Consider the following 25104-nt stretch of genomic DNA (forward strand, 5'->3'; position numbering starts at 1 on the left):
CCTTCTGCAACCCTCAACGACCCTGGGTCCATGCTCCCAGAGGGCTAGAGAATGGGAAAGCTATCAGGGGAGGGGGTGGGATATGGAGATCGGGTGGTGGGAATTGTGTGGAGTTGCACTCCTCTTACCCTATGGTTTTGTTAATGTCTCCTTTTTAAATAAAAAAGAAAGAAAGAAAGAAAGAAAGAAAGAAAGAAAGAAAGAAAGAAAGAAAGAAAGAAGATGACTGCAGTTGGAACTCTGATACAATATGCACCAGAAATTTAATTCCTTGGGCAAATACATAATGTTTGTCTTAGCTTCTTTAAATCGTCTTAAAACATATGTCAGCCACTGGGGCCTCTCTATAGGTGCAATTTCACTGCTCTGAGCAGACGTTTTTTAGAGACAGAGACAGACAGACACAGCATCAATGATAACCCCTGGGCTATAGCACTTGATAAGGGGAAGAAGGGGAGAGGGAGGTCTGCACAAGGCAGGGCAGATGTCCCAATCAGGTGAGCTATCTCTTCAACCCCAACCATGAATCCTTATCTATTTCCCCCTCCCCTCTCAACTGCTCTCTGTTCTATCAAATCAATAAAAACAGGAGGGGGAAAAATGTCACCAGAATTACTCATCATGCAGTCCCTGTGGTAACCCTGACCGCAATAATAAAATAAAAAATAACTATGTAAAGGATCACCCAGTATAGTGCCCATGTTCCCATGTATGAAGCCTCGGTTCAACAACCCATCCCTAAGTGCAGTGGGGAAGCTTCATGAGTGATGGAGCAGTGCTGCTGGTCTGCCAACTCCCTCCATCTTTATCCAAATGAAACATAAAGAAAAGAAAAATTGCCACCAGCGCTCCTGGTTAAGCACCCACATTACAGGTTCAAGCCCCTGGTCCCCACCTGCAGGGAGAAAGCTTCATGAGTGGTTAAGTAGTGCTGCAGGTGTTTCTCTGTCTCTTTCCCTCTTCTCTAGCTCCCCCTCCTCTTTCAATTTCTCTCTGTCCCTATATTCAATGATAAAAAAATAAAAAAATTTAAAAAATTGCCACCAGGAAAGGTGAAGTCAAGCACAGAGTCCCATCAATAACCCTGATGGCAAAAGAAAAAGAAGTATGTATATAAATATACACTGAATAATCTAACAGGCTAAATATGGTAGCCATTAATGCTGTCCACCAAATATTTCTGGCTCACTGCCTGCCAGGCACATTCCTGGCCCTTTGTGCTTGGGTAGACCAGACCATGTGATTTATTCTGACCAAGAAGCTGAGTGAGAGAAGCATTTAACTGTTGATACAAGATTCTCCAGAGCACACTTCTCACATGGCACAGTGACCAGCAAATATTCAAGCTGGCTGCTACTCAACTGTCTAAGTACCTAAACAATTAAAATACGTAGAATCCTTTGCTGACCCACAGTGGCTGTGATGCATACAAGAACTGTTAATAAATCTTGCTTTAAGTTGCTGAGGTTGGAGAGTGTTATTTAATACAGCCAATTCTAAATTAATTGATAGAGAAAAAAACTGTCATGCTAATAGGGCAAATAGTTTCTATGCTGTCTTTTTTTTTTTAAATAACAAGTACTTCTTAACTTGGAAACTTTTTAAGAGTGACACCGGTCTTGCACTGAACAGACTATTATCAAGCTATTATCACATCTCAGCCGAGCAACTTGAAAGCATCATACATGAGGATCCTCTAACACACTTTGTTGCAAATCTGTGCTCACTGAGCAAGTGAGCAGTGAAAAAAGCAGAACTGTGGGGAAATGTGCTGCAATCATTTGCAGGAGAGGCTGTAGGCAGATCTACATCTGTATACAGTTATATTAATAAATACATACAAAAATCTCTGCTAAAATATTAAAGAGATTAGCGATGTCAACTGCTTCTGCAGAAGGAAATTAGGTAACTAGGTAACCGGGAAATCTGGGAATCTTGTCCTGCTATTTATACTTTCATATTTTTAAAAATTTGAACCATGAACATGTATTATCTATTCAAAAACATGTAAGATATAATAAGGGGGAAAAAACAAGCTTAGGTAAAAGGAGTGTATAGTAAGTATTGTTTTTTTTTTTTAATTTTTATTTATAAAAAGGAAACACTGACAAAAACCGTAGAATAAGAGGGGTACAACTCCACACAGTTCCCACCACCGGAACTCTGTATCCCATCCCCTCCCCTGACAGCTTTCCTATTCTTTATCCCTCTGGGAGCATGGACCCAGGGCCATTATGGGGTGCAGAAGGTGGAAGGTCTGGCTTCTGTAATTGCTTTCCTGCTGAATATGGGCGTTGGCAGGTCAATCCATACTCCCAGCCTGTCTCTCTCTTTCCCTAGTGAGGCAGGGCTCTGGGGAAGTGGGGCTCCTGGACACATTGGTGGGGTCATCTGCCTAGGGAAGTCCAGTTGGTATAATGGTAGCATCTGGAACCTGGTGGCTGAAAGAAGAGTTAATATATAAAGCCAAACAAGTTGTTGACTAATCATGAACCTAAAGGCTAGAATATTGCAGATGAAGATTTGGGGGGGTCTCCGTTTTATAGATAGGCCTATTTTAGAGCACTGCTCAGCTCTGGCTTATAGTTCTTCTTCTAGCGTTTGCCCTTCTTCCGTAGCCAGTCAACAGCGTCAGGTTGAGCCTGATGTCAAGTTTCGAGACATCCTTTGAATCTGGAGAGGTGGCAGTCATTGACTATGTGGGTCATAGTCTGTCTGGAGCCACAGGGGCAGTTCGGGTCGTCTCTGGCTCCCCAGTGATGGAACATAGCGGCGCACCGGCCATGGCCTGTTCGATAGCGATTGAGGAGGGCCCAATCATAACGTGCTAGGTCAAAGCCGGGTTGACGCTTGCAGGGGTCTGTGATGAGGTGTTTGTTCTTTACCTCAGCTGACTGCCAACTCTGTTTCCAAGAGACTGGAACAGAGAAGTTCAGTGGTTTATAGTGGTGCAAGGGATTGAACCTGGGACTTTGGAGCCTCAGGCATGACAGTCTGTTTGCATAACCATTATGCTATCCACCTCCCTGCCCATGAGTATTGTTTAGTGAGCTGTAGTTCAAAAACCAAGAGTCAAATAAGGAACTTGCATAGACCAGTGATCAGCGTAATCTGAATAATGACTACAGTTACTAGTTTTTCAAATAAGTTTTAAAAGCGATCACACTAATATTCAAAAAAAAAAAAGAACATTTTCTACTGCTTCGCTTCCCATGTCAAGGCTTTCATTATTGAATCCTGATCGTACATGAAAGCTTCAGCACCTCTAAATGCCACCTCTTACAAGACTAGCAATTTGAGTTATTTTTCCCTGCCACTAAGAATAATTATCTGAATTACATTTTCCAAAGGAAAATGAAAAGGACAATGCTAGGCTTCAGAAACAGGGCAAAGCAAACTCCCCAAAGTAGCCTTCATAGATCCTGGTAAACTGACTACCCTACATTCTGTCTGCAAAACAGGTTGTAAATGACACATACATGATGAAAATCTCGAGCAATAAAACCAGTAGATTTTTTTTTTCAAGTTCATTTGGTTTAATCATCTATAGTCCATATATGAGCAAAACCATCTGACATCAAGCTATCTCTCAGAACCCTGTAAACTACAGTGGTTATCGGGGTGTGGGATACATGACTTCAATAGAGGATGCAGTTACACACACCAAGTATAGGTGTGAAATTATACCCCTGAAATCTTCTAATTCTGTAAAACACTCATAAATTACTAATTTAAAAAAAACACCCAGAAATCAAAAGATTTATCTATCCTGAAACATTCCCAAGGGTACCTAACACTTGCTATGTGGCTTTACAAAGACACACCTAAGCACTCAAGCACAAACTCCATTTAGCTGGAAGTGAGGAGGAATTCCTAGAAATGAAACAGAATTCACAGTCTCCAGAGATCCAGTCCTGGCATTCCATCCCATACACTGGCAATGGCTCAGTCCTTCCAGTCACTTCACAGTCACACAAGTCAGAATTTGCTTCTGTCAGTAATTCTAGATGCTAGTCACATAGTAGACAAATAAATCTCTAGGCTAGAGATGTCACTGATTTTGTGAAAAATCAAAGAATTTTTTTGATAGAGACAAAGAGGGAGAGAGAGAGAGAGAGAGAGAGAGAGAGAGGAACCACAGCTAAGTTTCCATCAATGTGGGGGTATGGGGGGTGGGTGAGTGGCTTGAACCTGGTTCATGCACATGACAAAGCTTATCCAAGTGAACTATTGAACTATTTTGCCAGCCCCAAAGAACTTTTAACCTAGGCATGATGCTCTTTGTTTCCTTAAACAATCCCTTGAAAGGGTCTAATTAAGCTTGCATTTTAAACATCTCACTTCCCACTCTTCTACTGGATTCTTTCTTGTACTTTTTTTTTTCCCCTAGCAAACCTATTTTTAACACATACATTACCTTTTCTTAACTTTTGCTATCAAAAATGTGTCCCTCAGGACACAATGCAGTTGACAACACCACCCTCAAAGAGAATAAAGGCTGAGTACTAACTAGCATTGCAAGCAATCAGGAAAATAACATAGCAAGGTCCTTTTATAATGGTGTTTCTCTCCTGACCTGTTGGCCACTCTCAGAGCACTTTTAAAAAATATATATTTATTTATTTATTTATTCCCTTTTGTTGCCCTTGTTGTTTTATTGTTGTGGTTATTATTGTTGATGTCATCGTTGTTGGATAGGACAGAGAGAAATGGAGAGAGGAGGGGAAGACAGAGAGGGGGAGAGAAAGACAGACACCTGCAGACCTGCTTCAGCACCTGTGAAGCGACTCCCCTGCAGGTGGGGAGCCAGGGGCTGGAACCGGGATCCTTATGCCTGTCCTTGCACTTGGTGTCCCACTGCGCTACCACCCAACTCCCCAAGTGTCACTCATTCCTCTGCTGAATTTCTGTTGTATAAATATTCCAGTCTCCTCCACCCCATCATTTGTTCTATGAAATCACTGGCTCCCAGATTTCTCTTAAGCATCTAATGTCATTTACCATTGTAGTCATTTGCTTGATAAAGATGCATGTTGTGCTGTATGCTCTGCCTTTGCTGAGCATCTCAACTTCTCATTCCCCTTTAAGAGTTTCCTGAAATCATCTCTCAAGGAAAGTACTTGAACATCTGGGGGGTGGGGACTCAAAACAAAATACTTTTGTTTTGGATTTGCCCATTTATTCTTAGTAAAATATTTCAAAGACAACATAATTACATCAAAGGAGAACTATACAGTTATGTTAAATGGAGTATGTAATAGATACATAAAAAATGGCATCCAAACAGCATTTGGCGGTTGGACAGTGGCTCATCTGTCCAACACATTGCACACACATTGCCCTGAGCAAGGACCCAGGTTCAAGCCCCACTCCCTACCTGTAGCGATAAAGCTCCATAAGTTGTGAGCAGTGCTGCAGGTCTCTCCCTCTCCCTCCTTTGCCCCCCCTCCTTTCTCCCTCTTTCTCTCTTTCCTCCTTTCCTCTCAATTTCAAGGCACCATGCCCCAGAGATAATTCTGGCAGCAATTTAAAAAAAATATTTTTAAAAAAATAAAGATGAACCCCCACACCTATGGACACCTAATTTTTGTTAAGGGGGCCCAAATTATTAAATGGAGAAATGAGGCTCTTTTCAATAAATGGTGCTGGGAAAACTGGGTTGAAACGTGCAAAAGAATGAAACAGAAATACTTTATCTCAGCAGAATCAAAAGCCAGCTTCAAATGGATCAAGGGCCTGGATGTTAGACCAGAAACTATCCAATACTTAGAGGAAAATATTGGCAGAACACTCTTCCATCTAAACCTCAAGGGCATTTTTGATGACACAAACCCAATTGCAACGCAAGACTAAACCAAAAACAAATCAATCGGACTTCATCAAATTGAAAAGCTTCTGCACAGTAAAAGAAACTATCATCCAAACAAAGAGACCCATCATAGAATAGAAGATCTTCACGCCCATGTTCAGCAAAGAAGCAATTACAGAAACCAGACCTTCTACCTTCAGTACCCCATAATGACCCTGAGTCCATGCTCCCAGAGGGATAAAGAATAGGAAAGCTTTCAAGGGAGAGGATGGGATATGGAGCTCTGGTGGTGGGAATTACATGAAATTGTACCCTCCCTTATTCTATGGTCTTGTCGATATTTTTCATTTTATAAATATTAATAACAAAAAAATAAAGATGAAACAAAAAAAAAATGCTTTTAGCAGCCCAAGAGTAATGGACTTGCAGGTATAGGGTCCCAGGCTCAGTAACTCTCCGATTATAATAAATTAATCTTTTAAAACGCTTTTTGGGGGTCGGGCGGTGGCGCAGTGGGTTAAGCGCATGTGGCGCAAAGCGCAAGGACCGGCGTAAGGATCCCGGTTCAAGCCCCCGGCTCCCCACCTGCAGGGGAGTCGCTTCACAGGTGGTGAAGCAGGTCTGCAGGTGTCTATCTTTCTCTCCCCTTCTCTGTCTTCCCCTCCTCTCTCCATTTCTCTCTGTCCTATCCAACAACGAATTGCGTCAACAAGGGCAATAATAATAACCACAACGAAGCTACAAGGGCAACAAAAGGGAGAAAAAAAAATGGCCTCCAGGAGCGGTGGATTCATGGTGCAGGCACCGAGCCCAGCAATAACCCTGGAGGGAAAAAAAAAAAAAAGGCTTTTTGTATCATAAAATAACAAAAGTAAGAGAGGTAGCAGAATGGTTATGCAAAGATAACTCTCATACCTGAGTGTCCAGGCACTAGGTTTAGTGCTCCATACCACCATAAGTCAAACAGCGTTGTGGTTTAAAAAAAAAAAAGTGCAAGGACCTAGGTTCTAGCCTCTGATTCCCACCTGCGTTGGTTAAGTTTCGCAAGTGTTAAGCAGTGCTTCAGTTTTCCCCTCCTTCTCCCCAGCCCTATTTCAGATCTTCTGTCTCTATTCAATAACTGAATAAAATATTTTTTAAATAAGTTAACCTGAAACCTATGTAAGATGATAATGTATGTTACATAAAATAATGCAGTGTGACTTCAATTAAATTTTTAAAAAAATACTTTGACATTGTAGTTGGAAGTTCTTTGGAATCTACAGATTTAAACCCGAGTGGGGAAGCAATTACAGAAGCCAGACCTTCCACCTTCTGCATCCCATAATGACTTTGGGTCCATACTCCCAGAGGGATAAAGAATATGAAAGCTATCAGAGGAGGGGATGGGGATGGTGGGGATTTCGTGGAGTTGTACCCCCTTTTTATCCTATAGTTTAGTCAATGTTTCTGTTTTATAAATAAAAAATTTAAAAAATTAAACCTGAAATTTTATTTAATCAAATTAATGTAAGTAGGCCTAACCAGTAAAATTCCAAGAAATCCAGTTATTCAGAAGCATCTGTCTTTGAGTATTTATGACATTCAGAGAGAAGGCCCTCTATGTCAGATATAAACAAATGGATACTGATTCTCTCTCTATCACCTACTTCCCTTATGTTAGTGTCAGTTCCCAGAGATCAAAGGTCATGCCTAAAATCCCTTCTACAGCTCTTACAGCAGACTTTGCAAGGATGAGACTATTAAATGCACTCAAACATATTCTGGGTGGATCTGTGCTTCAAACCCGTTCAGTCATAACAATTTAAAATTAGAATATATTAATAGTGGAGTTAAAATTCCAACAGCAGTTGTGTTTGCTAGCTAAATTCTAAGCTTCCCTGACAGTTTACTGTCAAAAAGCAAAGAAATGCATGTTAAGATACTTTAGTTTCATGTATTAAATGCTTCTAGCAAGCTAATGACAGTATCACAATAAAAAAAAAAATTCAGGTGCAGATTAAGAACAGCTCCCTAAAAATGTAAAAACCATGTTGATTCAGTTATATATTCATGTCAAAGCAATTCTTTTTCGGCACCTATAAAAGAATGTGAAGATCAGAGTGCTGTTCAAGTCACACACACAACAAACCGAGTTGCTAAAATTGTAGTGATCTTCACCTTTACTGCTTTCCATCAGAGAATACTCAGCTTAAAAAGGGCTCTGTTCACAATTTTCAGCTTTCCACATAGCAATTCAATGTCCCACTAGGTCCTCCTCTGCCATCATGTTCCAGGACCTGAACCATCCCCTCCCCCAGCCCCACCAGAGTCCTTTACTTTGGTGCAATACCCCAGACCCAGTCCGAGTTTTGCTCTGTTTATTCTTCAGCTTTTTTTTTTTTTTTTTTGGTAGATGGAATAATGGTTATGCAAAGAGAATCTTATTCCTGAGGTTCCAAAGCCTCAGGTTCATGGTGTATTCACCTTCTTTACCCCATCCTGGATGGAGCTTGAAGACATGTTAAGTGAGATAAATCAGATACAAAAGAATGAATATGGGATGATCTCACCCATAGACAGAAGTTGAAAATCAAGATCAGAAAGGGAAAACACTAAGCAGAACTTGGACTGGAGTTGATGTACTGCACCAAAGTAAAAGACTCTGGAGTGGGGGAGCAGAGTTCAGGTCCTGAAACATGATGGCAGAGGAGGACCTAGTGAGGGTTGTATTGTTATGTGGAAATGTTATGCATGTACAAACTATTGCACTTTACTGTTGGCTGTAAACCATTAATCCCCCAATAAATTTAAAAGGGGGGGGGCTCTGTAATGACTTTTTACCAGTAAATGATCTCATTTAAATTATATTCTCTGAGATATTTTAAGGTCTAAATTAGAGATATACAGAATTTGTTAAATGTAAACCTTTCACTTTTCTCTCTGCTTTAGTAGAGGTAGGATTATTCAGCATAGTATTAGCTATATGCAGTAATAGAGCCACATACGGACATACATATTTCATTAGTTGTATACCAAAATGAAGCTTTTTCTCATTTCTTTTTAATTGGGAGGAACAATGGTTTACAGTCGACAGTAAATATAGTAGTTGGTACATGTGTAACATTTCCCAATTTCCTGTGTTAACACCCTAATCCACCCACCCCCCAGGTCCTCCTCCACCATCATGCTCCAGAACCTGATCCCCACCCCACCTCCAGTCTTTTACTTTGGTGCATGTCCACACGGGCGAGATAGCATAATGGTTATGGCTCCAAAGTCCCAGGTTCAATCCCCCTATACCACCATAAGCCAGAGCTGAGCAGTGCTCTGGTGTTTCTATGTGTGTCTCTCTCTCTCTCTCTGCATCTCTCTCAAAAATAAAATAAATAAAATATTTTTTAAAAAGAGAGAGATATACTCACTAGAGCGATCACCTTCACTATGTATTGGAAAAAAATAATTCACTTTGTGAAGAAATATCAAGTGGCATTACTATCACAACTCTCTCAAACTGACATGTTTAAAACAAAGAAACCAGAGGCCAGGTGGTGGTGCACCTGGTTGAGTGCACAAGTTACAATGTGCAAGGACAGGGGTTCGAGCCCCCAATCCCCACCTGCTGGGGGAAAGCTTTGCAAGTGGTGAAACAGGACTGCAGGTGTCTCTCTATCTCTTTCCCTCTCTATCACCCCCTTTCCTCTGAATTTCTGGCTGTCTCTATCCAATAAGTAAATAAAGGTAATACAAAAATAATAATAAATAATTTTTTTAAAAGTAACCATGTAAGAACTGATTCTTTCATTACCCCATCTTCATTTAGATGATTGGAGTGCTTTCTAGCTCTTCAAGACACAAGGAGCATGTTATAACGCTTCACCTCCTCCTCTTTCAGTAATACTTGGCGCTGTCCTTTGCCCAAAGTAATTGTCCAATAAATATTTGTTGAATGGACACATGAATAGCACAATTCATATAAATACAATGAGTATGAATAAGCAAAATGCAGAAAGAATGACTCAGCTGAAATGATCCTAAAATAGAGAGCTTACCACTAGCCAGTTCACAATCTGCAATGGCATTACAGCATTAAGGATTGGTGATAAAAAGATCAATGTCATACACTGTATAGCAGTGCCAAGAAAGTAATTTTACTTTCAAATTAGAACTTGAAAACAAATACCACTGACTTGAGGAACAGGATGTTTTTCTCTTAGGAAAAGTACATTGTCAACCAAGTTTTAACTGTATAAAAGTGAGCGAACCACCTGAGAAAAGAAGCCAGCATGTGATGAGAAGCAATTCGAATGCATTTACCCACTCTAGTCTCTTTAGCTTTTCATACTCAAAGACAATGGGACCAAATCTTTAAACTGACTGATGAATAAAGCACTCTAAAAGAAATTATTCCTGTGAAATATAAATATTAAGAATATAAAAAAAGAAAAAAGACTATCAGGAGGCTGGCAAATTGCTTACCCTCTACATACTATGGTACTCTGTGCAAGGACCCAGATTTGAGTCTTCGACTACCAGATAAGGGGCGGTGTAAAGTAATGTTCCTGTTATCACTCCTCTTGGTCTCTCACTCTCACTGTCACTGTCTTGCCCTCAAGAGAGTAAGGAAAAGAAAATATATATAGTCTCTGGGAGTAGTGGAGTCATCCAGGCATTCAACCTTGGCATTAACTCAAGTGGCAAAATAAAAATTGACCAAAAGAAGTCAGTCAGAAAAACTTTTAACTGGGAATACATATGCATGTATCCTCTTAAATTTGCTCTTTTGATAACTGGTTTTATTGAAGGAACCTGAAAGTCAAACAGAATCAGACTATTTTTTTTTTAACTTGGAATGTAAAAGAACATGCCTGATCCCAAAGCCTAAACTGGCATTTCATGAATTTCCCTCTTGCCAAGCATAGTACATGAAATGTAAGTCTGTGCCAGACTCAACAAGAACACAACAAATAACCCCATCCAAAAATGGGGGGAGGACATGGAAAGAATATTCACCAGAATAATATTCTCAGAAGAGATCCAAAAGGCCGAGAAACACATGAAAAAATGCTCTAAGTCTCTGATTGTCAGAGAAATGCAAATAAAGACAACAATGAGATACCACTTCACTCCTGTGAGAATGTCATACATCAGAAAAGGTAACAACAGCAAATGCTGGAGAGGGTGTGGGGTCAAAGGAACCCTCCTACACTGGTGGTGGGAATGTCAATTGGTCCAACCTCTGTGGAGAACTCTCAGAAGGCTAGAAATGGACCTACCCTATGACCCTGCAATTCCTCTCCTGGGGATATATCCTAAGGAACTCAACACATCCATCCAAAAAGATCTGTGTACACATATGTTCTTGGCAGCACAATTTGTAATAGCCAAAACCTGGAAGCAACCCAGGTGTCCAACAACAGATGAGTGGCTGAGCAAGTTGTGGTCTATATACACAATGGAATACTACTCAGCTGTAAAAAATGGTGACTTCACCGTTTTCAGCTGATCTTGGATGGACCTTGAAAAATTCATGTTAAGTGAAATAAGTCAGAAACAGAAGGATGAATATGGGATGATCTCACTATCAGGCAGAAGTTGAAAAACAAGATCAGAAAAGAAAACACAAGTAGAACCTGAACTGGAATTGGCATATCGCACCAAAGAATACAGGTCCATGAAGGATGATAGAGGACCTAGTGGGGGTTGTATTGTTAAATGGGAAACTGGGGAGTGTTATGCATGTACAAACTATTGTATTTACTGTTGAATGTAAAACATTAATTCTCCAATAAAGAAATTTTAAAAAATTAAAAGAAAAAGAAAGAAATGTAAGTCTGTCCACCAAACAAAGAAATAACCAGAAAGTAAACTAAGTTACCTGGAGTGGAGATAAGGGGGAAATCTAGGATAGCTATTTATAGTTTTAACAACCCATTCTAAATACCCTTTCAGCAAGAGCCTACAAAAATGACTCAGTTAAATCAGAAAAAGTTCAGTCACACCAAAAATATCCACCATCCAGAACATGGCATTCATAAATTAGCCAAATCAAATATCACAGAAACGACTCTCAGAATTATCTGCACACAAACTTCTCATGTAAAGACAAAGCTTAAGTCATAAACATACAGAAGATACTCTAGACTTAGAAAAAAACTACATCTGCTACCTAAGACTAAATTTAAGACAAGCAAACAAGAAGAGACAAAACCAAGAATCACAACTAACAGATTAAATCTACAGTTTTAAAATCAGAACTGCAAAGTAGAGTCAATGATCTGAATACCTTTGTTGGAGCAGTATCCATGAAAAGCCATAGAAAGGAGAGAGAGAGAGAGAGAGAGTGAGTGAGTGAGTGAGAGGGAGGGAGAGAGAACAGTCGTAAAACTTTTATATAAACTGGGACCCAGATGAGATGTACACATTCCAATTAAATATCCATGTATTTCGGAAGTAAAATCAGTTTTATTTTGGGAAATGTTTCCTTAAGTAATCACCGCCCAATATGATAGTCATAAAACTAATAAGTAAGTGACTAAGAACCTCAGGAGGGGAAAACCATGTGAAAAAAAATATATGTAACCTAATAATATATAATATATTATACATACATTATAATATACATATATTATATTATATTATACATATATTATAATCTAATAATATATTATATATAATATTTATATATGTTTAGACATAATCTAATAATACATAAAAATATAATATATAATATAAATCTACTTAAAGATTGATTAGCTCCTACAGTTGCGCTATCTCTAATAAAATCTCTACACCTTTTCATTAATTTTTTTATTGTTGTTGTAGTTCTTATTTATTCGTCATTGTTCGATAGGACAGAGAGAAATGGAGAGAGGAGGGGAAGACAAAGGGTGAGAGATAGACAGATACCTGCAGACCTGCTTATGCAGACCGCCTATGAAGTGACTCCCCTGCAGGTGGGGAGCCAGGCACTTGAACTGGGTTCCTTATGCCGGTCATTGTGCTTTGCACCACCTGCACTTTCCCTACTGCACTACTGCCCAACTCCCATAAAAGCAATTCTCATGTGAAGAACCTTAAAGGACTTCAGGCTAAAAGTATTTTATAGCTAGAATATGAAGGGAAATAATATAGTAGCTACTGAAATTATTATTTCTCACTGTAATAAAAAAAAAGATGTAAAGACAAGCATGGTCTCATTTATATCTGACTCCCACCCCTTCAAATAAATTAGGTCACATTAAGCATAATTGACCTTTGAAAGGCAATTTTTTTTTACCCAAGAAAACAAGACAAAAAAAATACCCTGTCTACTTATCACAAGCAATAGCAGTAATAAGCTTTTTTTAGAACAATGAAATACTCCTTTTAAAAGGCTGACTAGAGCACATTTATGCTTTAAGCTAACCACTCTGAGAATTTTACATTCTATCAGTATTATATATGTGTGTGTGTGTTCTTTTCCTCTAGTTTTCTACCTGAGGTCATTCCACTAATAAAATGCACCCCCCCCACCACTGTCTGCAATTTAATACTAGGAAACATGCAAACTCTTCAGTACAACAAATAAATACCCATTAACAAAAGCCTTGAAGCTGAAAGGACAAGCTTTAGAAATTTGGAAGGAATTTAGAGAAACAGAAACATTTTTCTCAAGGTAGAAAAGACTACCAATAAAGCACTAAGCCTCCTCTGTGACAAATACGGTGTCAGCATCATTTTAGAACATTTCTGCCCTGGGAGCCCCAGACAAGAAGCTATAAAACATGTCCTCTCCGCCTGAGAAGCATGTCTTCCTGGTCCACCAACTCTTCCACCTGTCCAATTCCTGGCCACACTAAAATGACCCCTCAGGAGAAAGCCGGGCCCTCCCACTCCACCTGGGAAACAGGAAATGGATGTTTTGCCTCCTGTACTAACGATGTATATAATTTGGTTGGTATTTCACTATTTAATTTTTAAGCCTATTTTTACTAGTGTTTTATATGATAACAATACTGCAGAAGTTAAACCTGTGTTGTATTTCCTTCTGAGCTGTTTTGTTTTAAGGTAATGACTTTCTGCTCAGTTTTTATTCGCCAGCTACAGAGAATTTGTAGCGGTTATTTTTGTTTCTGAGTAATTTGCAGGCAGACCTACCCCTGAGTGGAGAAAGTGCACTGCTAGCTGATGGGATCCTTGTGTTTGTGGACCATTAAAGCACAAATCTCCCCCCCCCAAAAAAAAAAAAGAACATTTCTGCCCTGAAGAATCCTCTTAGAAGCAGAGGGAACACACTGCATTTTCACTGTGCTGATTCACTGAACCTTTTGGCAAGTACAGGGAGAGGAGAATTGTTTGCTTCAGAGCTTGAAGCCTTTCCAACTATGGCTGTCTCTGGCTGCCCTGTGCATCCCTGCCTCACCCACAACTGGCATGGTGCTACTGTTATACGAGCACTAGGTACCAGTGACGGACCATCGGCAGTGAACCAGACACCAAACTAGCTGAAATTTCAAACATAGCTGCTTTTCATCCTCCCAGCCATTCTGTGAAAGATTTTATTTTTAAACAAATAAGAGAACTGTACTTCTAAAAATGTTATTAATCATCTGATTTCCTATAATCTCAGTGTGGGCAAACACTAGCTTTCTCCTCATGGAAAATCACTCGGATTAGCCCTCCAAAAACTCCATGGTCTAAGTTTCTCATCCCCTTCAAATTCAACCACAATATGGTTCCTCTACTTGCTAGTTTTCGCTAATCTTCTAGGTTTTAATTTCTCAATTAACACCAACACATAGATCTCATGATAGCAGAGACTACCCTGAAGGATAATTCTCACTGAAGAAAAATGAAGTTGGGGGGGAGGTGAGATGGTAGCACACACAGCTAAAGGCATGCTAACGTTACCAAACATGAAGACCCAGTCCCCACCTACAGGGAGGAAGCTTCACAAGTGGTCAAGCAGTGTCTCTCCCTGCTCTCAATTTCTCTCTGTCCCAACAAATGCGAAAGAGAGAGGGAGAGAGAGAGAGAGAAACAGGAGCAGGCAGAAAAGAGGAGAAAGGAAGGAAAGAAGGGAAAGAGGCTTCTTGAAAATAAAAAGTGGACTGCTGAGTTAGCACAGTGGACAACTGCATTCGTTCTTTTAGAACACAAACAGGCCGAGGAGGTGTACAGCAACAGTGCTGTGCACACACTCGTATGGAAGACGCCCTAAGTCCAACCCCTGTTCTACCTGTAGCCAGAGATGAGCAAGGCACTGGTTTAAAAATTAAATAAATAAGCAAATAAAAATACAATAAAGATCCCATCCTATCAATTCAGAGATTCCCCCAGAAACTTGTAAGAAATGTCACTGGCATGGGCCAAAGCCTTGCTTCTACCCAAAAAATACAAAATGGGGTTTCATTCTACCTTTCTTTAACCCCCAGAAGGAACTGGGGAAAAGGCTCTGGAAAAAGGCTCTGGAAGTCACAGCTTGCAGTGACTAGTAATTCCTGCCATAAGCACCTTTTCAGCCCCACCATTATATTATATTATATATTATATTATATTATATTATATTATATTATAATTTCAGCCCCTTATATCTTCATACCCAACCACACTATTTCAACTGAGGCAGTAACCATCAAGCTGTGTTAGGCTGTGAATGCTAGAATACTTCAGGAATTAAAATTTAAAACATAAAACTAACATCTCGCCATCAGAAATAAAGATGCTGAAGAGCTAAGCAAGCACATAAATCAGGAAAATAAACTCATATTAGGCACACATTCAAGAGTAAAGACAGAAACAAGCCAAAGGCAAGAAAAACCAACACTACTACACTACTACGTATAGTGTGATGAACTTCAATTATTAAAACAATAACCTAGTGAATTGTTAGAAAAGTTGTGACAGAGTTTTGCTTAGAAAAACAGAAAAATACGTCATGACTTTTCTCTCTCTTTTTTTTTTAACCAGAGCACTGTTCAGCTCTGGCTTATGGTGGTACAGGGAACTGAACCTGGGACTTTGGAGATTCAGGCATGAGAGTCTGTTTGCATAACCATTATGCTATCTACCCTCCACCCACATCATGACTTTTCTGACAACCTATATTACATGAAATTCTTGAAGATGAATAAATTTGTTTCCACTTTGAATTATGCCCCAAGTAAAAGCATTCCTTTCCTACTAACAAAAATTTATTTCTAGGGTCAGTGAGATAGACCACTGTGTTAGAATACAGAATTTGCATGCCCGAGGCCCCAGAGGACCTATGTCCTTGTACCACCATAAGACAAAGCTGAGTGATGCTCTTGGTCTATCTGTCTCATATATGTAAACAAATCTTGGGTTGGGGAGACAGCATAATGGTTATATATATAACTTTCAGGCTTGAAGCTGTGAGTTCCCAGGTTCAATCCTCATCACTACCATGAGCCAGAACTGAGTATTGCTGTAGTACAAAACAGAAAAAGAAAGAAAACAATTTTTTAAGTTTATATGTACTTCTATGGCTGAAAACGATGGCTATCGATGATAATTTCACATAGTAAGCATTCAATTAATTCCTCTTGAATTAATTAATAAATATTGACTATCTTACGACATCTAGTGTGAATTTTTAAATCTTCAAAAGGGGTTTGATGTTTAATTGTACTTAATGAGTATCAATACACCATTAAAATCAGTGTTTTTAAATGACTAGCCTGACCTCCACTACAAATCTGCCAATAAAATTATTTTATGTTATTATACAGGCATTATTTAAAAAAAAAAGTATGGTCTCTTTCCTTCTGTAGTCCTCCTAGGAGTGGTGATGGAAGCCTACATGTGTAACAAACACTCCAACACCACAAAAAAAAAAAAAAAAAGATTTCAGTAAGTGAAGTAAATCAACTATATAGCGATTCTGTATATTATCCAACACAGAAACAATGTAATAGTACTATAGTATAAAAATGTTTTTCTATATTAATAAAAAGAATATGTTCTATAATTTATGAGTGGCCCTATTTAAAGGATAGAAATATAAAGATTAAAAGATTTAGACCCCTGGCCTCAAGCACGTAAACAGAAAAATAAGAACCCCTGTCTACTAAGTTTTTTTTCCCAGTAATTATTTCTAATTCCAGATATAAATGAAAATCCTCCTCATTTCCTCTTCTTCAGCTTTTTTAATGGCTGATAACTAATTTGATCATATCTCTACTCAGTATCTATTTCTTTAGCATTAGCTTGTACACAGGTTCCTATGGTTTGGTAATTTCTCAGGTCTGGGAATGCTATTGCCATTAAGTTAAAAAGAAAAAAATGGGGGCGGGGGCTGGGCAGTAGCACACCAGGTTAAGCATACATAGTACTAAGAGCAAGGACCTGCGAGAGGATCCTGGTTCCAGCCCCAGGCTTCCCTGCAGGGGAGTTGCTTCACAAGTGGTGAAGCAGGTCTGGAGGTTTCTTTCTTCAAGACTGCCACCTCTCCAGATTCAAAGGAGGTCTCGAAACTTTACATCAGGCTCAACCTGACGCTGTTGACTGGCTACGGAAGAAGGGCAAACGCTAGAAGAAGTGGTGAAGCAGGTCTGCAGGTGTCTTTCTCTCCCCCTCTGTCTTCCCCTTCTTTCTCAATTTATCTCTGTCCTATCCAATAAAATGGGGAAAAAAAAAAAAAAAAAGGCTTGCAGGAGCAGTGGATTCATAGTGCTAGCCCCGAGCCCCAGCGATAACGCTGGAGGCAAGAAAAAAAATTTTTTTTTTAATATCCTGACTTGAAATACGCCCTACCCAATTACACCAAATATGAACGTTCCACTTTTGGATAGTGAAGGAAGCCTATAGTTAGCACCATCCTTATGGAATTTAATTCACATAGTGCACTAGAGCTGTAGTAGGAATGTAACTCAACTGAAAATTCCAGTCAGCATACACAAGCAGGAATTAATGAAACTAGCAGGGAAATAAACCCCCGTCGTTCTACTCCTAGTAAGACTAAATGCACAGAGAGATGACTGAATACACAAAACAAAACTGAGGCCACATAGCAGAAGCCTACAAAACTAAGATAGGCATTCTACTTCCTAACTTCAGGTACACACATCAAGTATCACTCATCGATGGGTAACCAAGTCACAGACAGAATAGGTTCTAATAAAAAGGTCTAGGGAGGGACACAAAGTAAACTTATGGACAGATATAACAGGTATTGATTTTTACAAACCCACCCACAGCTAAGCAATCTTTATAGCAGAGTAACAAATGTGACAGATGGAATAAACTGACACATCACGAGTGAAATGGTGGTGTAGCTTCTTTGGGGGAAAAAAAAAATCTGGCAAACCCCTGAAAATATTTAACATGAAATTTACCACCTGAACCAACAATTCCACTCCTAGGTATTTACCCAAATGAGTTGAAAGCACGACTCCATACAAAAGTTGTACATGAATGCTCACAGCAGCACTATTCAAAGCCTTTATAAAAAGTTCAACCAAAAAAGAATGAAACCATGTATATTTTGACCTGGTCTTTCCACTTCTCATGTACAGATACTATTACAGATGTCAGTAGTTATGTTGATGCTACTGCAGTCATTTGCAGTAAACACAAAAATATATATATAAATATCCAAATAAATACTTGCTAGAATCAAATGAATCACAATACAGTGACACAATACCATCAAGTCACTTAAAAGATAACTGTTTTATGTGGCCCAGGAAGTGACACAATAGATAAAGTACTGGTACTTGCAACTGTGAGGTCCTAAGCTGCATGGACTAGAGTGATGCTCTGGTTTTTTTGCTCTATCATTAATAAATAAAACAAATATTTTAAAGAAATAAACAGAGGGTGCTCCAGGAGGTGGCACAGTGGATAAAGCGTTGGACTCTCAAGCATGAGGTCCTGAGTTCAATCCCTGGCAGCACATGGACCAGAGTGATATCTGGCTCTCTCTCTCTCTCTCTCCTCCTATCTTTCTCATAAATAAATAAGTAAAATCTTTAAATAAATAAATAGAGGGCTGGGGAGATAGCATAATGGTCATGCGGACTTTCATGCCTGAGGCTCCAAGGTCTGAGGTTCAATCCCCAGCAACACCATAAACCAGAGCTGAGCACTTACTCCTGTCATCCTTTCTCTGATAACAATTTTTCTCTGCCCCCCCCCCCCTCCCAAGTCAGGGACTCACCACCTCTGGCTCCTGCTTTTTGACTCAGACAGAGAAAGACAGAGAAAGGCACAGAAACCACGGCATCAGAGCTAGTGTCATCTTGTATTTTTATCTCTGTCTCTCTTCCTCATTAAATTAAATAAAATATATTTTAAAAAATAAAATAGGGAACTTTTATTGGGAAGGCACAATTCTAGGAACTTGAATATGCACAGAAAACTAAAGGGAAAGAAAAATACTATTAGAAGGAAGAAGACTAACTTGATAAATGTCTGTATATATCTCCTTTGGTAACATTCAACTTTTAAAATATACACAGGCTGCTTTTAAGTTAAGAAAATGCTGGTGGAAGGAGAAGACCACGTTATCGTTTGCTAAGGGTCAGAGTTTTAAGTCCAACGTACTAAGGAGCCCAATAAAAAGTAATCCACGTCCTGTATACATGTATCCTGTATGTGAGGCCAGGGGAGCTAGCTCACCCAGTTAAGAGCACCATTTGCATAGTTTGTCTCAGGTTCAATTCCTGCACCGTCTTTATGCCACAGCTAAGCAGTGCTCTTGTCACCCTTTCTCTCATAACACTGTGCATGGCAAGGCACATACCCTACCCAGTCAGCTGTCTCTCCAGCTCCAAATAAATCTTCAAAAAAAGGTACTTTAATACAGTAAATGGTATTTATATGCTTTTCCCAGATTTGGGAGCTACTCTCTTCCCTGACCCAGCTTTCTAATCCTATTTCCAACTGTGACACCATCTCCCCAGATAATACCTTTGGTCCACCTGCATTTAGCTGTCAGGCTCAGGCAAAAATTAGTAAAGTCATGGGCCCCTTGGAATATACCTAAAATAGACCTACTAGCTTTTTCCAAAACAGAGACCCCAAAACTCATAGGCTATTTTCTTGCCTTTAAATTATTAAACAATCTGTTCTTCTTTATATCTTTTTTTTTTAAGATTTTATTTACTTATTCATGAGAAAGACAGGAGAGATATCACTCTGGTACATGTGGAACCAGGGATAGGACTCAGGGCCTCATGCTTGAGAGTCCAATGCTTTATCCATTGATCCACCTTCCGGACCACTTCTTTCTATCTTAAAGCTTTTTGAGACACCAAGTTGCAAATGCTACCATAACACCAACCTGATTTCCCTGGGCAGATGACCTCACCAATGACCTTGGAACCCCATCTCTCCAGAGCCCTGTCCCACTAGGGAAAGATAGTAACAGGCTGGGAGTATGGATCGACCAATATCACTGTCCATGTCCAGCAGAGAAGCAATTACAGAAGCCAGACCTTCTACCTTCTGTACCCCATAATGATTCTGGATCCATGCTCCCAGAGGGATAATTAGGAAAGCTTCCAGTGGAGGGGATGGGATATGGAACTCTGGTGGTGGGAATTGTATGGAACTGTACCCCCTTATGGTTTTGTTGATATTTTCTATTTTTATTTTATAAATAAGTTTTAAAAAGTTACTTTATTTTTCTTGTATATCACATCAAAGCAAACTAATTTATTATCTCTCCTCCTACCCCAGAAAACCAAGACTACCAATGAAGGATACCTGGAGAAATATCAGGGAAAGTTGACCCCCTTACTCTCCTGAAGTCTTCTTACAAGGAGATGAACCTTTTTATTATTTGGGTTTGCAATCTGAATAACAGCCTCTTGATTTTATGTAACCCACCAACTCTTTTCTCCACATTTTGCATGGAAGTAAACCATTGATCACTCAAAACAAACAAACAAACAAAAAAAGCCAGGCATAATGCATTTTTTCTGTTCATCAATAGGGAGCCATCAAAGTTTATTAAATGTGTCAATAACTGTGTTATAAACCATTAGTCCTCCAACAAAGTAGAAAAGATATACTTAAACCCATATAAACTTATTTCTGGTTTTATTCTGTCTACTGAGGCAATAGGCCAACATTAGAACCAAATGAGGTAGTTTTACATGTTATTGATACAGAACAATGACATGCAAAAAAATAAATAAATAACTCTATACTACATTTGTGAGTATGGTGGAGAATAAATATATAGGTGTGTGTCCACAGCAGCCTATTTCTGGAAGGATTTTATAAGAAATTTGGAACATAAGTTGCTGCGAGAGAGAAAGTTCTGTGGCAAACACTAAATTTTCACTATATATTTCTGTGTATCTTCGGTTTGGTTTGTTTTTATATCAGAGAACTACTCAGCTCTGACTTATGCTGGGGGCTGAAGTTGTGACCTTTGTGGCCTCAGGCATGAGAGGCTACTTGTGTAATCATTATGCTATGTTTGAGAAGGTACAAATAAAAGATACAGGAATGTGTGGGTCACTCCACTTCCCCAGAGCACACACTAAGGTGACATCTGCTGTCAGCCTCAGCAAAACTGCCTTCAAGTCCTACAACTCCACAGGTTAAATGTGTTCCCTGGCAGGTACCAGACTACGACAGAGATTTAAAACAACCCCTTCTTCCTCTCTCCCCTGTTCCAGGGTGCCATCTCACCCATCATCTCTGCTCTCAGCTTTATGTAAAATGGATGTTAGTTAACAGGTTGTCTATCAACCTAGATGTCTGTGTGAGCACTTTCTAGAAGGTATGTTCTGGCCACTCCAGCTCCCCAGATTAATCAAAAAGCTATGGGAGGGAAACATCATAAAACCCCACACGCCAAGGGTTTTTTGTTTGTTTTGTTTTGTGGACATTGTGCGCTACAGATAAGATTGCAAATTCCCCATCAAACTGTACACCTCCACGTTGTTTATTTACAAAGCGTCTCCACATACATCATCGCACTTAATACCTTCCCATGTTTCAGTGCCAATCTTGGCAAACTCAACTAACAGAATACATATAGTTGCCTTCAAAAAAAATAATAAAATAGACAGCATGAATAATAATAATCAACCTTTTATCAAACAGCTGCTTCCTCTACCTGCTGTGGAAAAAGCTACGATTTCTCAAAAAAAAAAAAAAAAAAAGGGCAACCCTGGACATTCAGCAGCATGCTGGCGGGTTCAAATGCCACCAACATGGACCCATTTCATCTGGAAGCACCTGGAGGTGGTGGGGGTGGGAGGATTAACTCTTAGGAGGCCTGCGGGGTGCTCTAATGAGGGCCAAGGAAAAAGATTTGGCTTCAGTGACTAGAGCAACTGGGGCTCCGGCAAAAGCCGGACAGACAGCGCAGCTCGCGTGCTGCGTGCTGGCGGAATCCCCGGGGCTCGTCGGGAGGCTCCGACTCGCGTGAGGGCTAACCGAGCTTGCAAACCCGGGAGGTGGTGGCAACCAAAACTTGAGAGAGAGAGAGAGAGAGAGAGAGAGAGAGCGCCAGCCCAAGGCGCCGAGCTGACGCCAGCAATTTAGAAAAAGGTGACCTACGGCCCATCTTGCTGTGGTAGGAATGCAAAACGCATAAAGTTACAGTTCACAGAAAAAGAAGGGGGAAAAAATGGGGTAGCGAGGGGGTGCGCCCCACGATCGGAGGCTCCTAAAGGGGGGTGTGGCGGCTGGGGCTTTTAGGGACCTGGGCATGACAATCGGGGCCCGTGAGGCCCCTCTCCTTCCAACTGGGTGGGTGAACTTGGACTCGGGCGACAGTGCCCAGGGTCCGGGGATGCCCCGCCACGCGCCCGCTCTCTGGCTCACCGGTGATGTCCAGGTACAGGTCGTCCTGCTGGTCGAGACCGTACAATTCCTGCGACGTGGAGCTGCGGCTCTTCTTCAAGCTGGGCGAGGTGGACGAGCCCCGCCGCGAGCAGGGGGGCGCGGTGGCCCAGCTCTGCCGCCGCTCGCTCTTCCGCTTCATGGAGGCGGCCGCGGCCCGTCAGGGGGGCACGACCATGGCCCCGCTCGCCCGCTCTCCCGCCGAGGCCCCCGCCGAGGCCGCCGTCAGCCCCGCGCGCGGGCTGCCCGGGGAGGCGATGCGGGGACGGCCGGCGCCGACTGAGCCCGGCGGGAGGCGGCAGCGCAGGAGCCTAAGGGGCCCGGCCCACCGAGCCCGCCCCGCTGCCTCAGCGGCCGCCGCAGCAACCCCGACTACAGATCCTCCTCCGGGAGGCGCCCTTCGCACCCCCCCAGCCTGCCCCCAGGTGCCCGCAGCCCGTGGTGCGGCCGAGGTGACCGCGCTGCGGCCGGGGCTGCCCGGGATCACCACGCGCACCCACGGCGGCGGCAGACGCTGTGGCGGAGATAGCCGAGCACAGCGAGCAGCCGCCCCCGGGAACCCCTGGAGGGCTGTTCCGTGGAGCTTCATTCACAAAAAAAGGGCCCACAACCCTCCTCGGGGCCCGCAGACTGAGGGCTCTCATTGGTCAGTTGGGTGTGACGTCACGGACACGGGGCCTTTCTACAGGCAGGTATCGGGTGACGCCATAAAGAAAAGTCTGAGCGGTTCCGCCAATCAAAGATGAAATGTGCTGGAGACCCTCTGCCAGCCCCACAACTGTTGATTATTCTGATCCAGGAGAGTCGGGACCCCATTTCCCAACTTCTTCCGTGAGTCTTCGACGATTTACATCAGCCCTATCATAGATATAATTTTATATATCTTATTTATATATACATATACTTTTAAAAGAGTATTTCTTGGTTTTCCCTGCTTTCTCGCACATAAAAAGAAACTCTTGTCGTGGCTGATGGTTTGAAAGAATAGGAATAGATGCAGTTGTCGCTGCCATATAAATTTAAGGTAAAGTTAATTTGAGAGCTTGGTGGGCGTTATGTGGAATTACACCCCTATTATCTTATAATTTTGCACACCTCTATTAAGTCACTAAATTAGGGTGAGGGATTATGGAAAAAGCTTTTGTGCTTGATGCTTTAAAATTTCAGGTTCAATCCCTAGCATGACCATAAACCAGAGTTGAACAGTATTCTGGTAAATAAATGTTTTTTTAAAAGTTTTTAAAGAAAACGAAAGAACGTAAGAATCTTTTAAATCGGCTACATCCTATCGACCGTTGCCTAGCATTAAAAAAAAAAATCAACAAAGGTTTTTTAAGGAGTCAATAAAACTACTGGAAATATGATCTACTGTATTGATTTGCTCCTCGTAGTTCCTCATTTCAGAATCCAGTATCCATCCCATTAACTCAATTTTTTATACAATGGTTGCTATGTTTTTCTTAGCTCAGTCATCAACAGGCTTATTTCTAAAATATAGTGAGTGGCACATTTAATCTTTGAACTTTTTTTTTTTTTTTTTGCAAACTCCAGTCACATCACGTTTTCTTCTGGGTTAAAATCATTCCTGATCTTTTTCTAGTTTTACCAAAGCAGTCATTTTGGAAGTCGTTTCAACAAATTTCATTGGCAGCACTAAAAGGATGAGAAAAATGGAAGGCAGTATTTAGATTTCATAGCCCAAGTTTCTACAACATCTTGCAAACTCTTCACTATTTTCAACAGCATTTCAACGTTTTATCCAGTTCTCAATTACAGTCAGCCCAAAGGAAAGAAGGAATTAGTCATACCCTAGAAAGCCTCACAGAAGTGCAAATTGTGACAGAGTACCTCCTAGAGGGGTTAGTTGACTTACAGTATTCCAGGCCTTTTCCTTTAGCACTGCTAAATAAGAAAGAAAAAGGGATAGGGAAAGAGGATTGTGATAGAACTTTTTACTTTAACAGTCTGGATCTAGACTGTTAAATCAGCAGCATAGTATCCCTGTTTCTTCTTACATTATCTCCCCATAAGGAAATCACTAAAGGCCTTATGTAAATCAAAATCTGTTTAAATGCTCAGCTGTAGAGACAGCAAAGAAGCAAGAGACTTAGGCTGGAAAGTGTTCTGCAAATGAGTTTTGATACTGTTTTGACCTGGAAGAGTTTGTCGTTTAAAATGTGGCTATTTCCTAGACTAGCTGGGATTTAGCAAGAACTAGTCTTGTTTTGGGTAGGTATTACATGGGAATCGTCCCTTTGGTCTCATAGACTGAAAGAAATTCAAATATCTTATGACACAATATCTTATTTATGTAAGTATGCTGGGCTAGCTTCATGGGTGGGAGAGATGATACAACAACCAAATTCATGGCGATAGCAAAAGGCATGCTGGGAAGGTGGAAGCTTCCTTAGCAACTGGGATGGTTTTAGCCAGTGGGATTAATGTCAGGGCGGGTCTTGAGATAGAAAGAAGATAGATCAATGGGTGGGGATCTTTCAGGCAAAACA

General features: G+C 40.7%; 1 protein-coding gene across 14 annotated transcripts in view; it reads right to left on the reverse strand.

Moving 5' to 3' along the window:
- CDC14B (cell division cycle 14B) overlaps positions 1–22743 on the reverse strand; it is a 116778-nt gene extending 94035 nt beyond the window's left edge. For 13 of the 14 annotated variants that reach the window (XR_009552132.1, XM_060200489.1, XM_060200488.1 and 10 more), the window contains exon 1: positions 22580–22743. Coding sequence is in view for 12 of the 14 variants with exons in the window: in XM_060200489.1 (XP_060056472.1) it covers positions 22580–22739 (160 nt within the window). In the remaining 2 variants the exon portion in view is untranslated. The remainder of the gene's footprint in view (positions 1–22579) is intronic. The other variant, XM_060200492.1, reaches the window with a different exon arrangement.
- Positions 22744–25104: the final 2361 nt, after the last annotated feature.

The sequence above is a fragment of the Erinaceus europaeus genome, chromosome 10 (genome assembly GCF_950295315.1).
Source record: "Erinaceus europaeus chromosome 10, mEriEur2.1, whole genome shotgun sequence".
Taxonomy (NCBI): Eukaryota; Metazoa; Chordata; class Mammalia; order Eulipotyphla; family Erinaceidae; genus Erinaceus; species Erinaceus europaeus.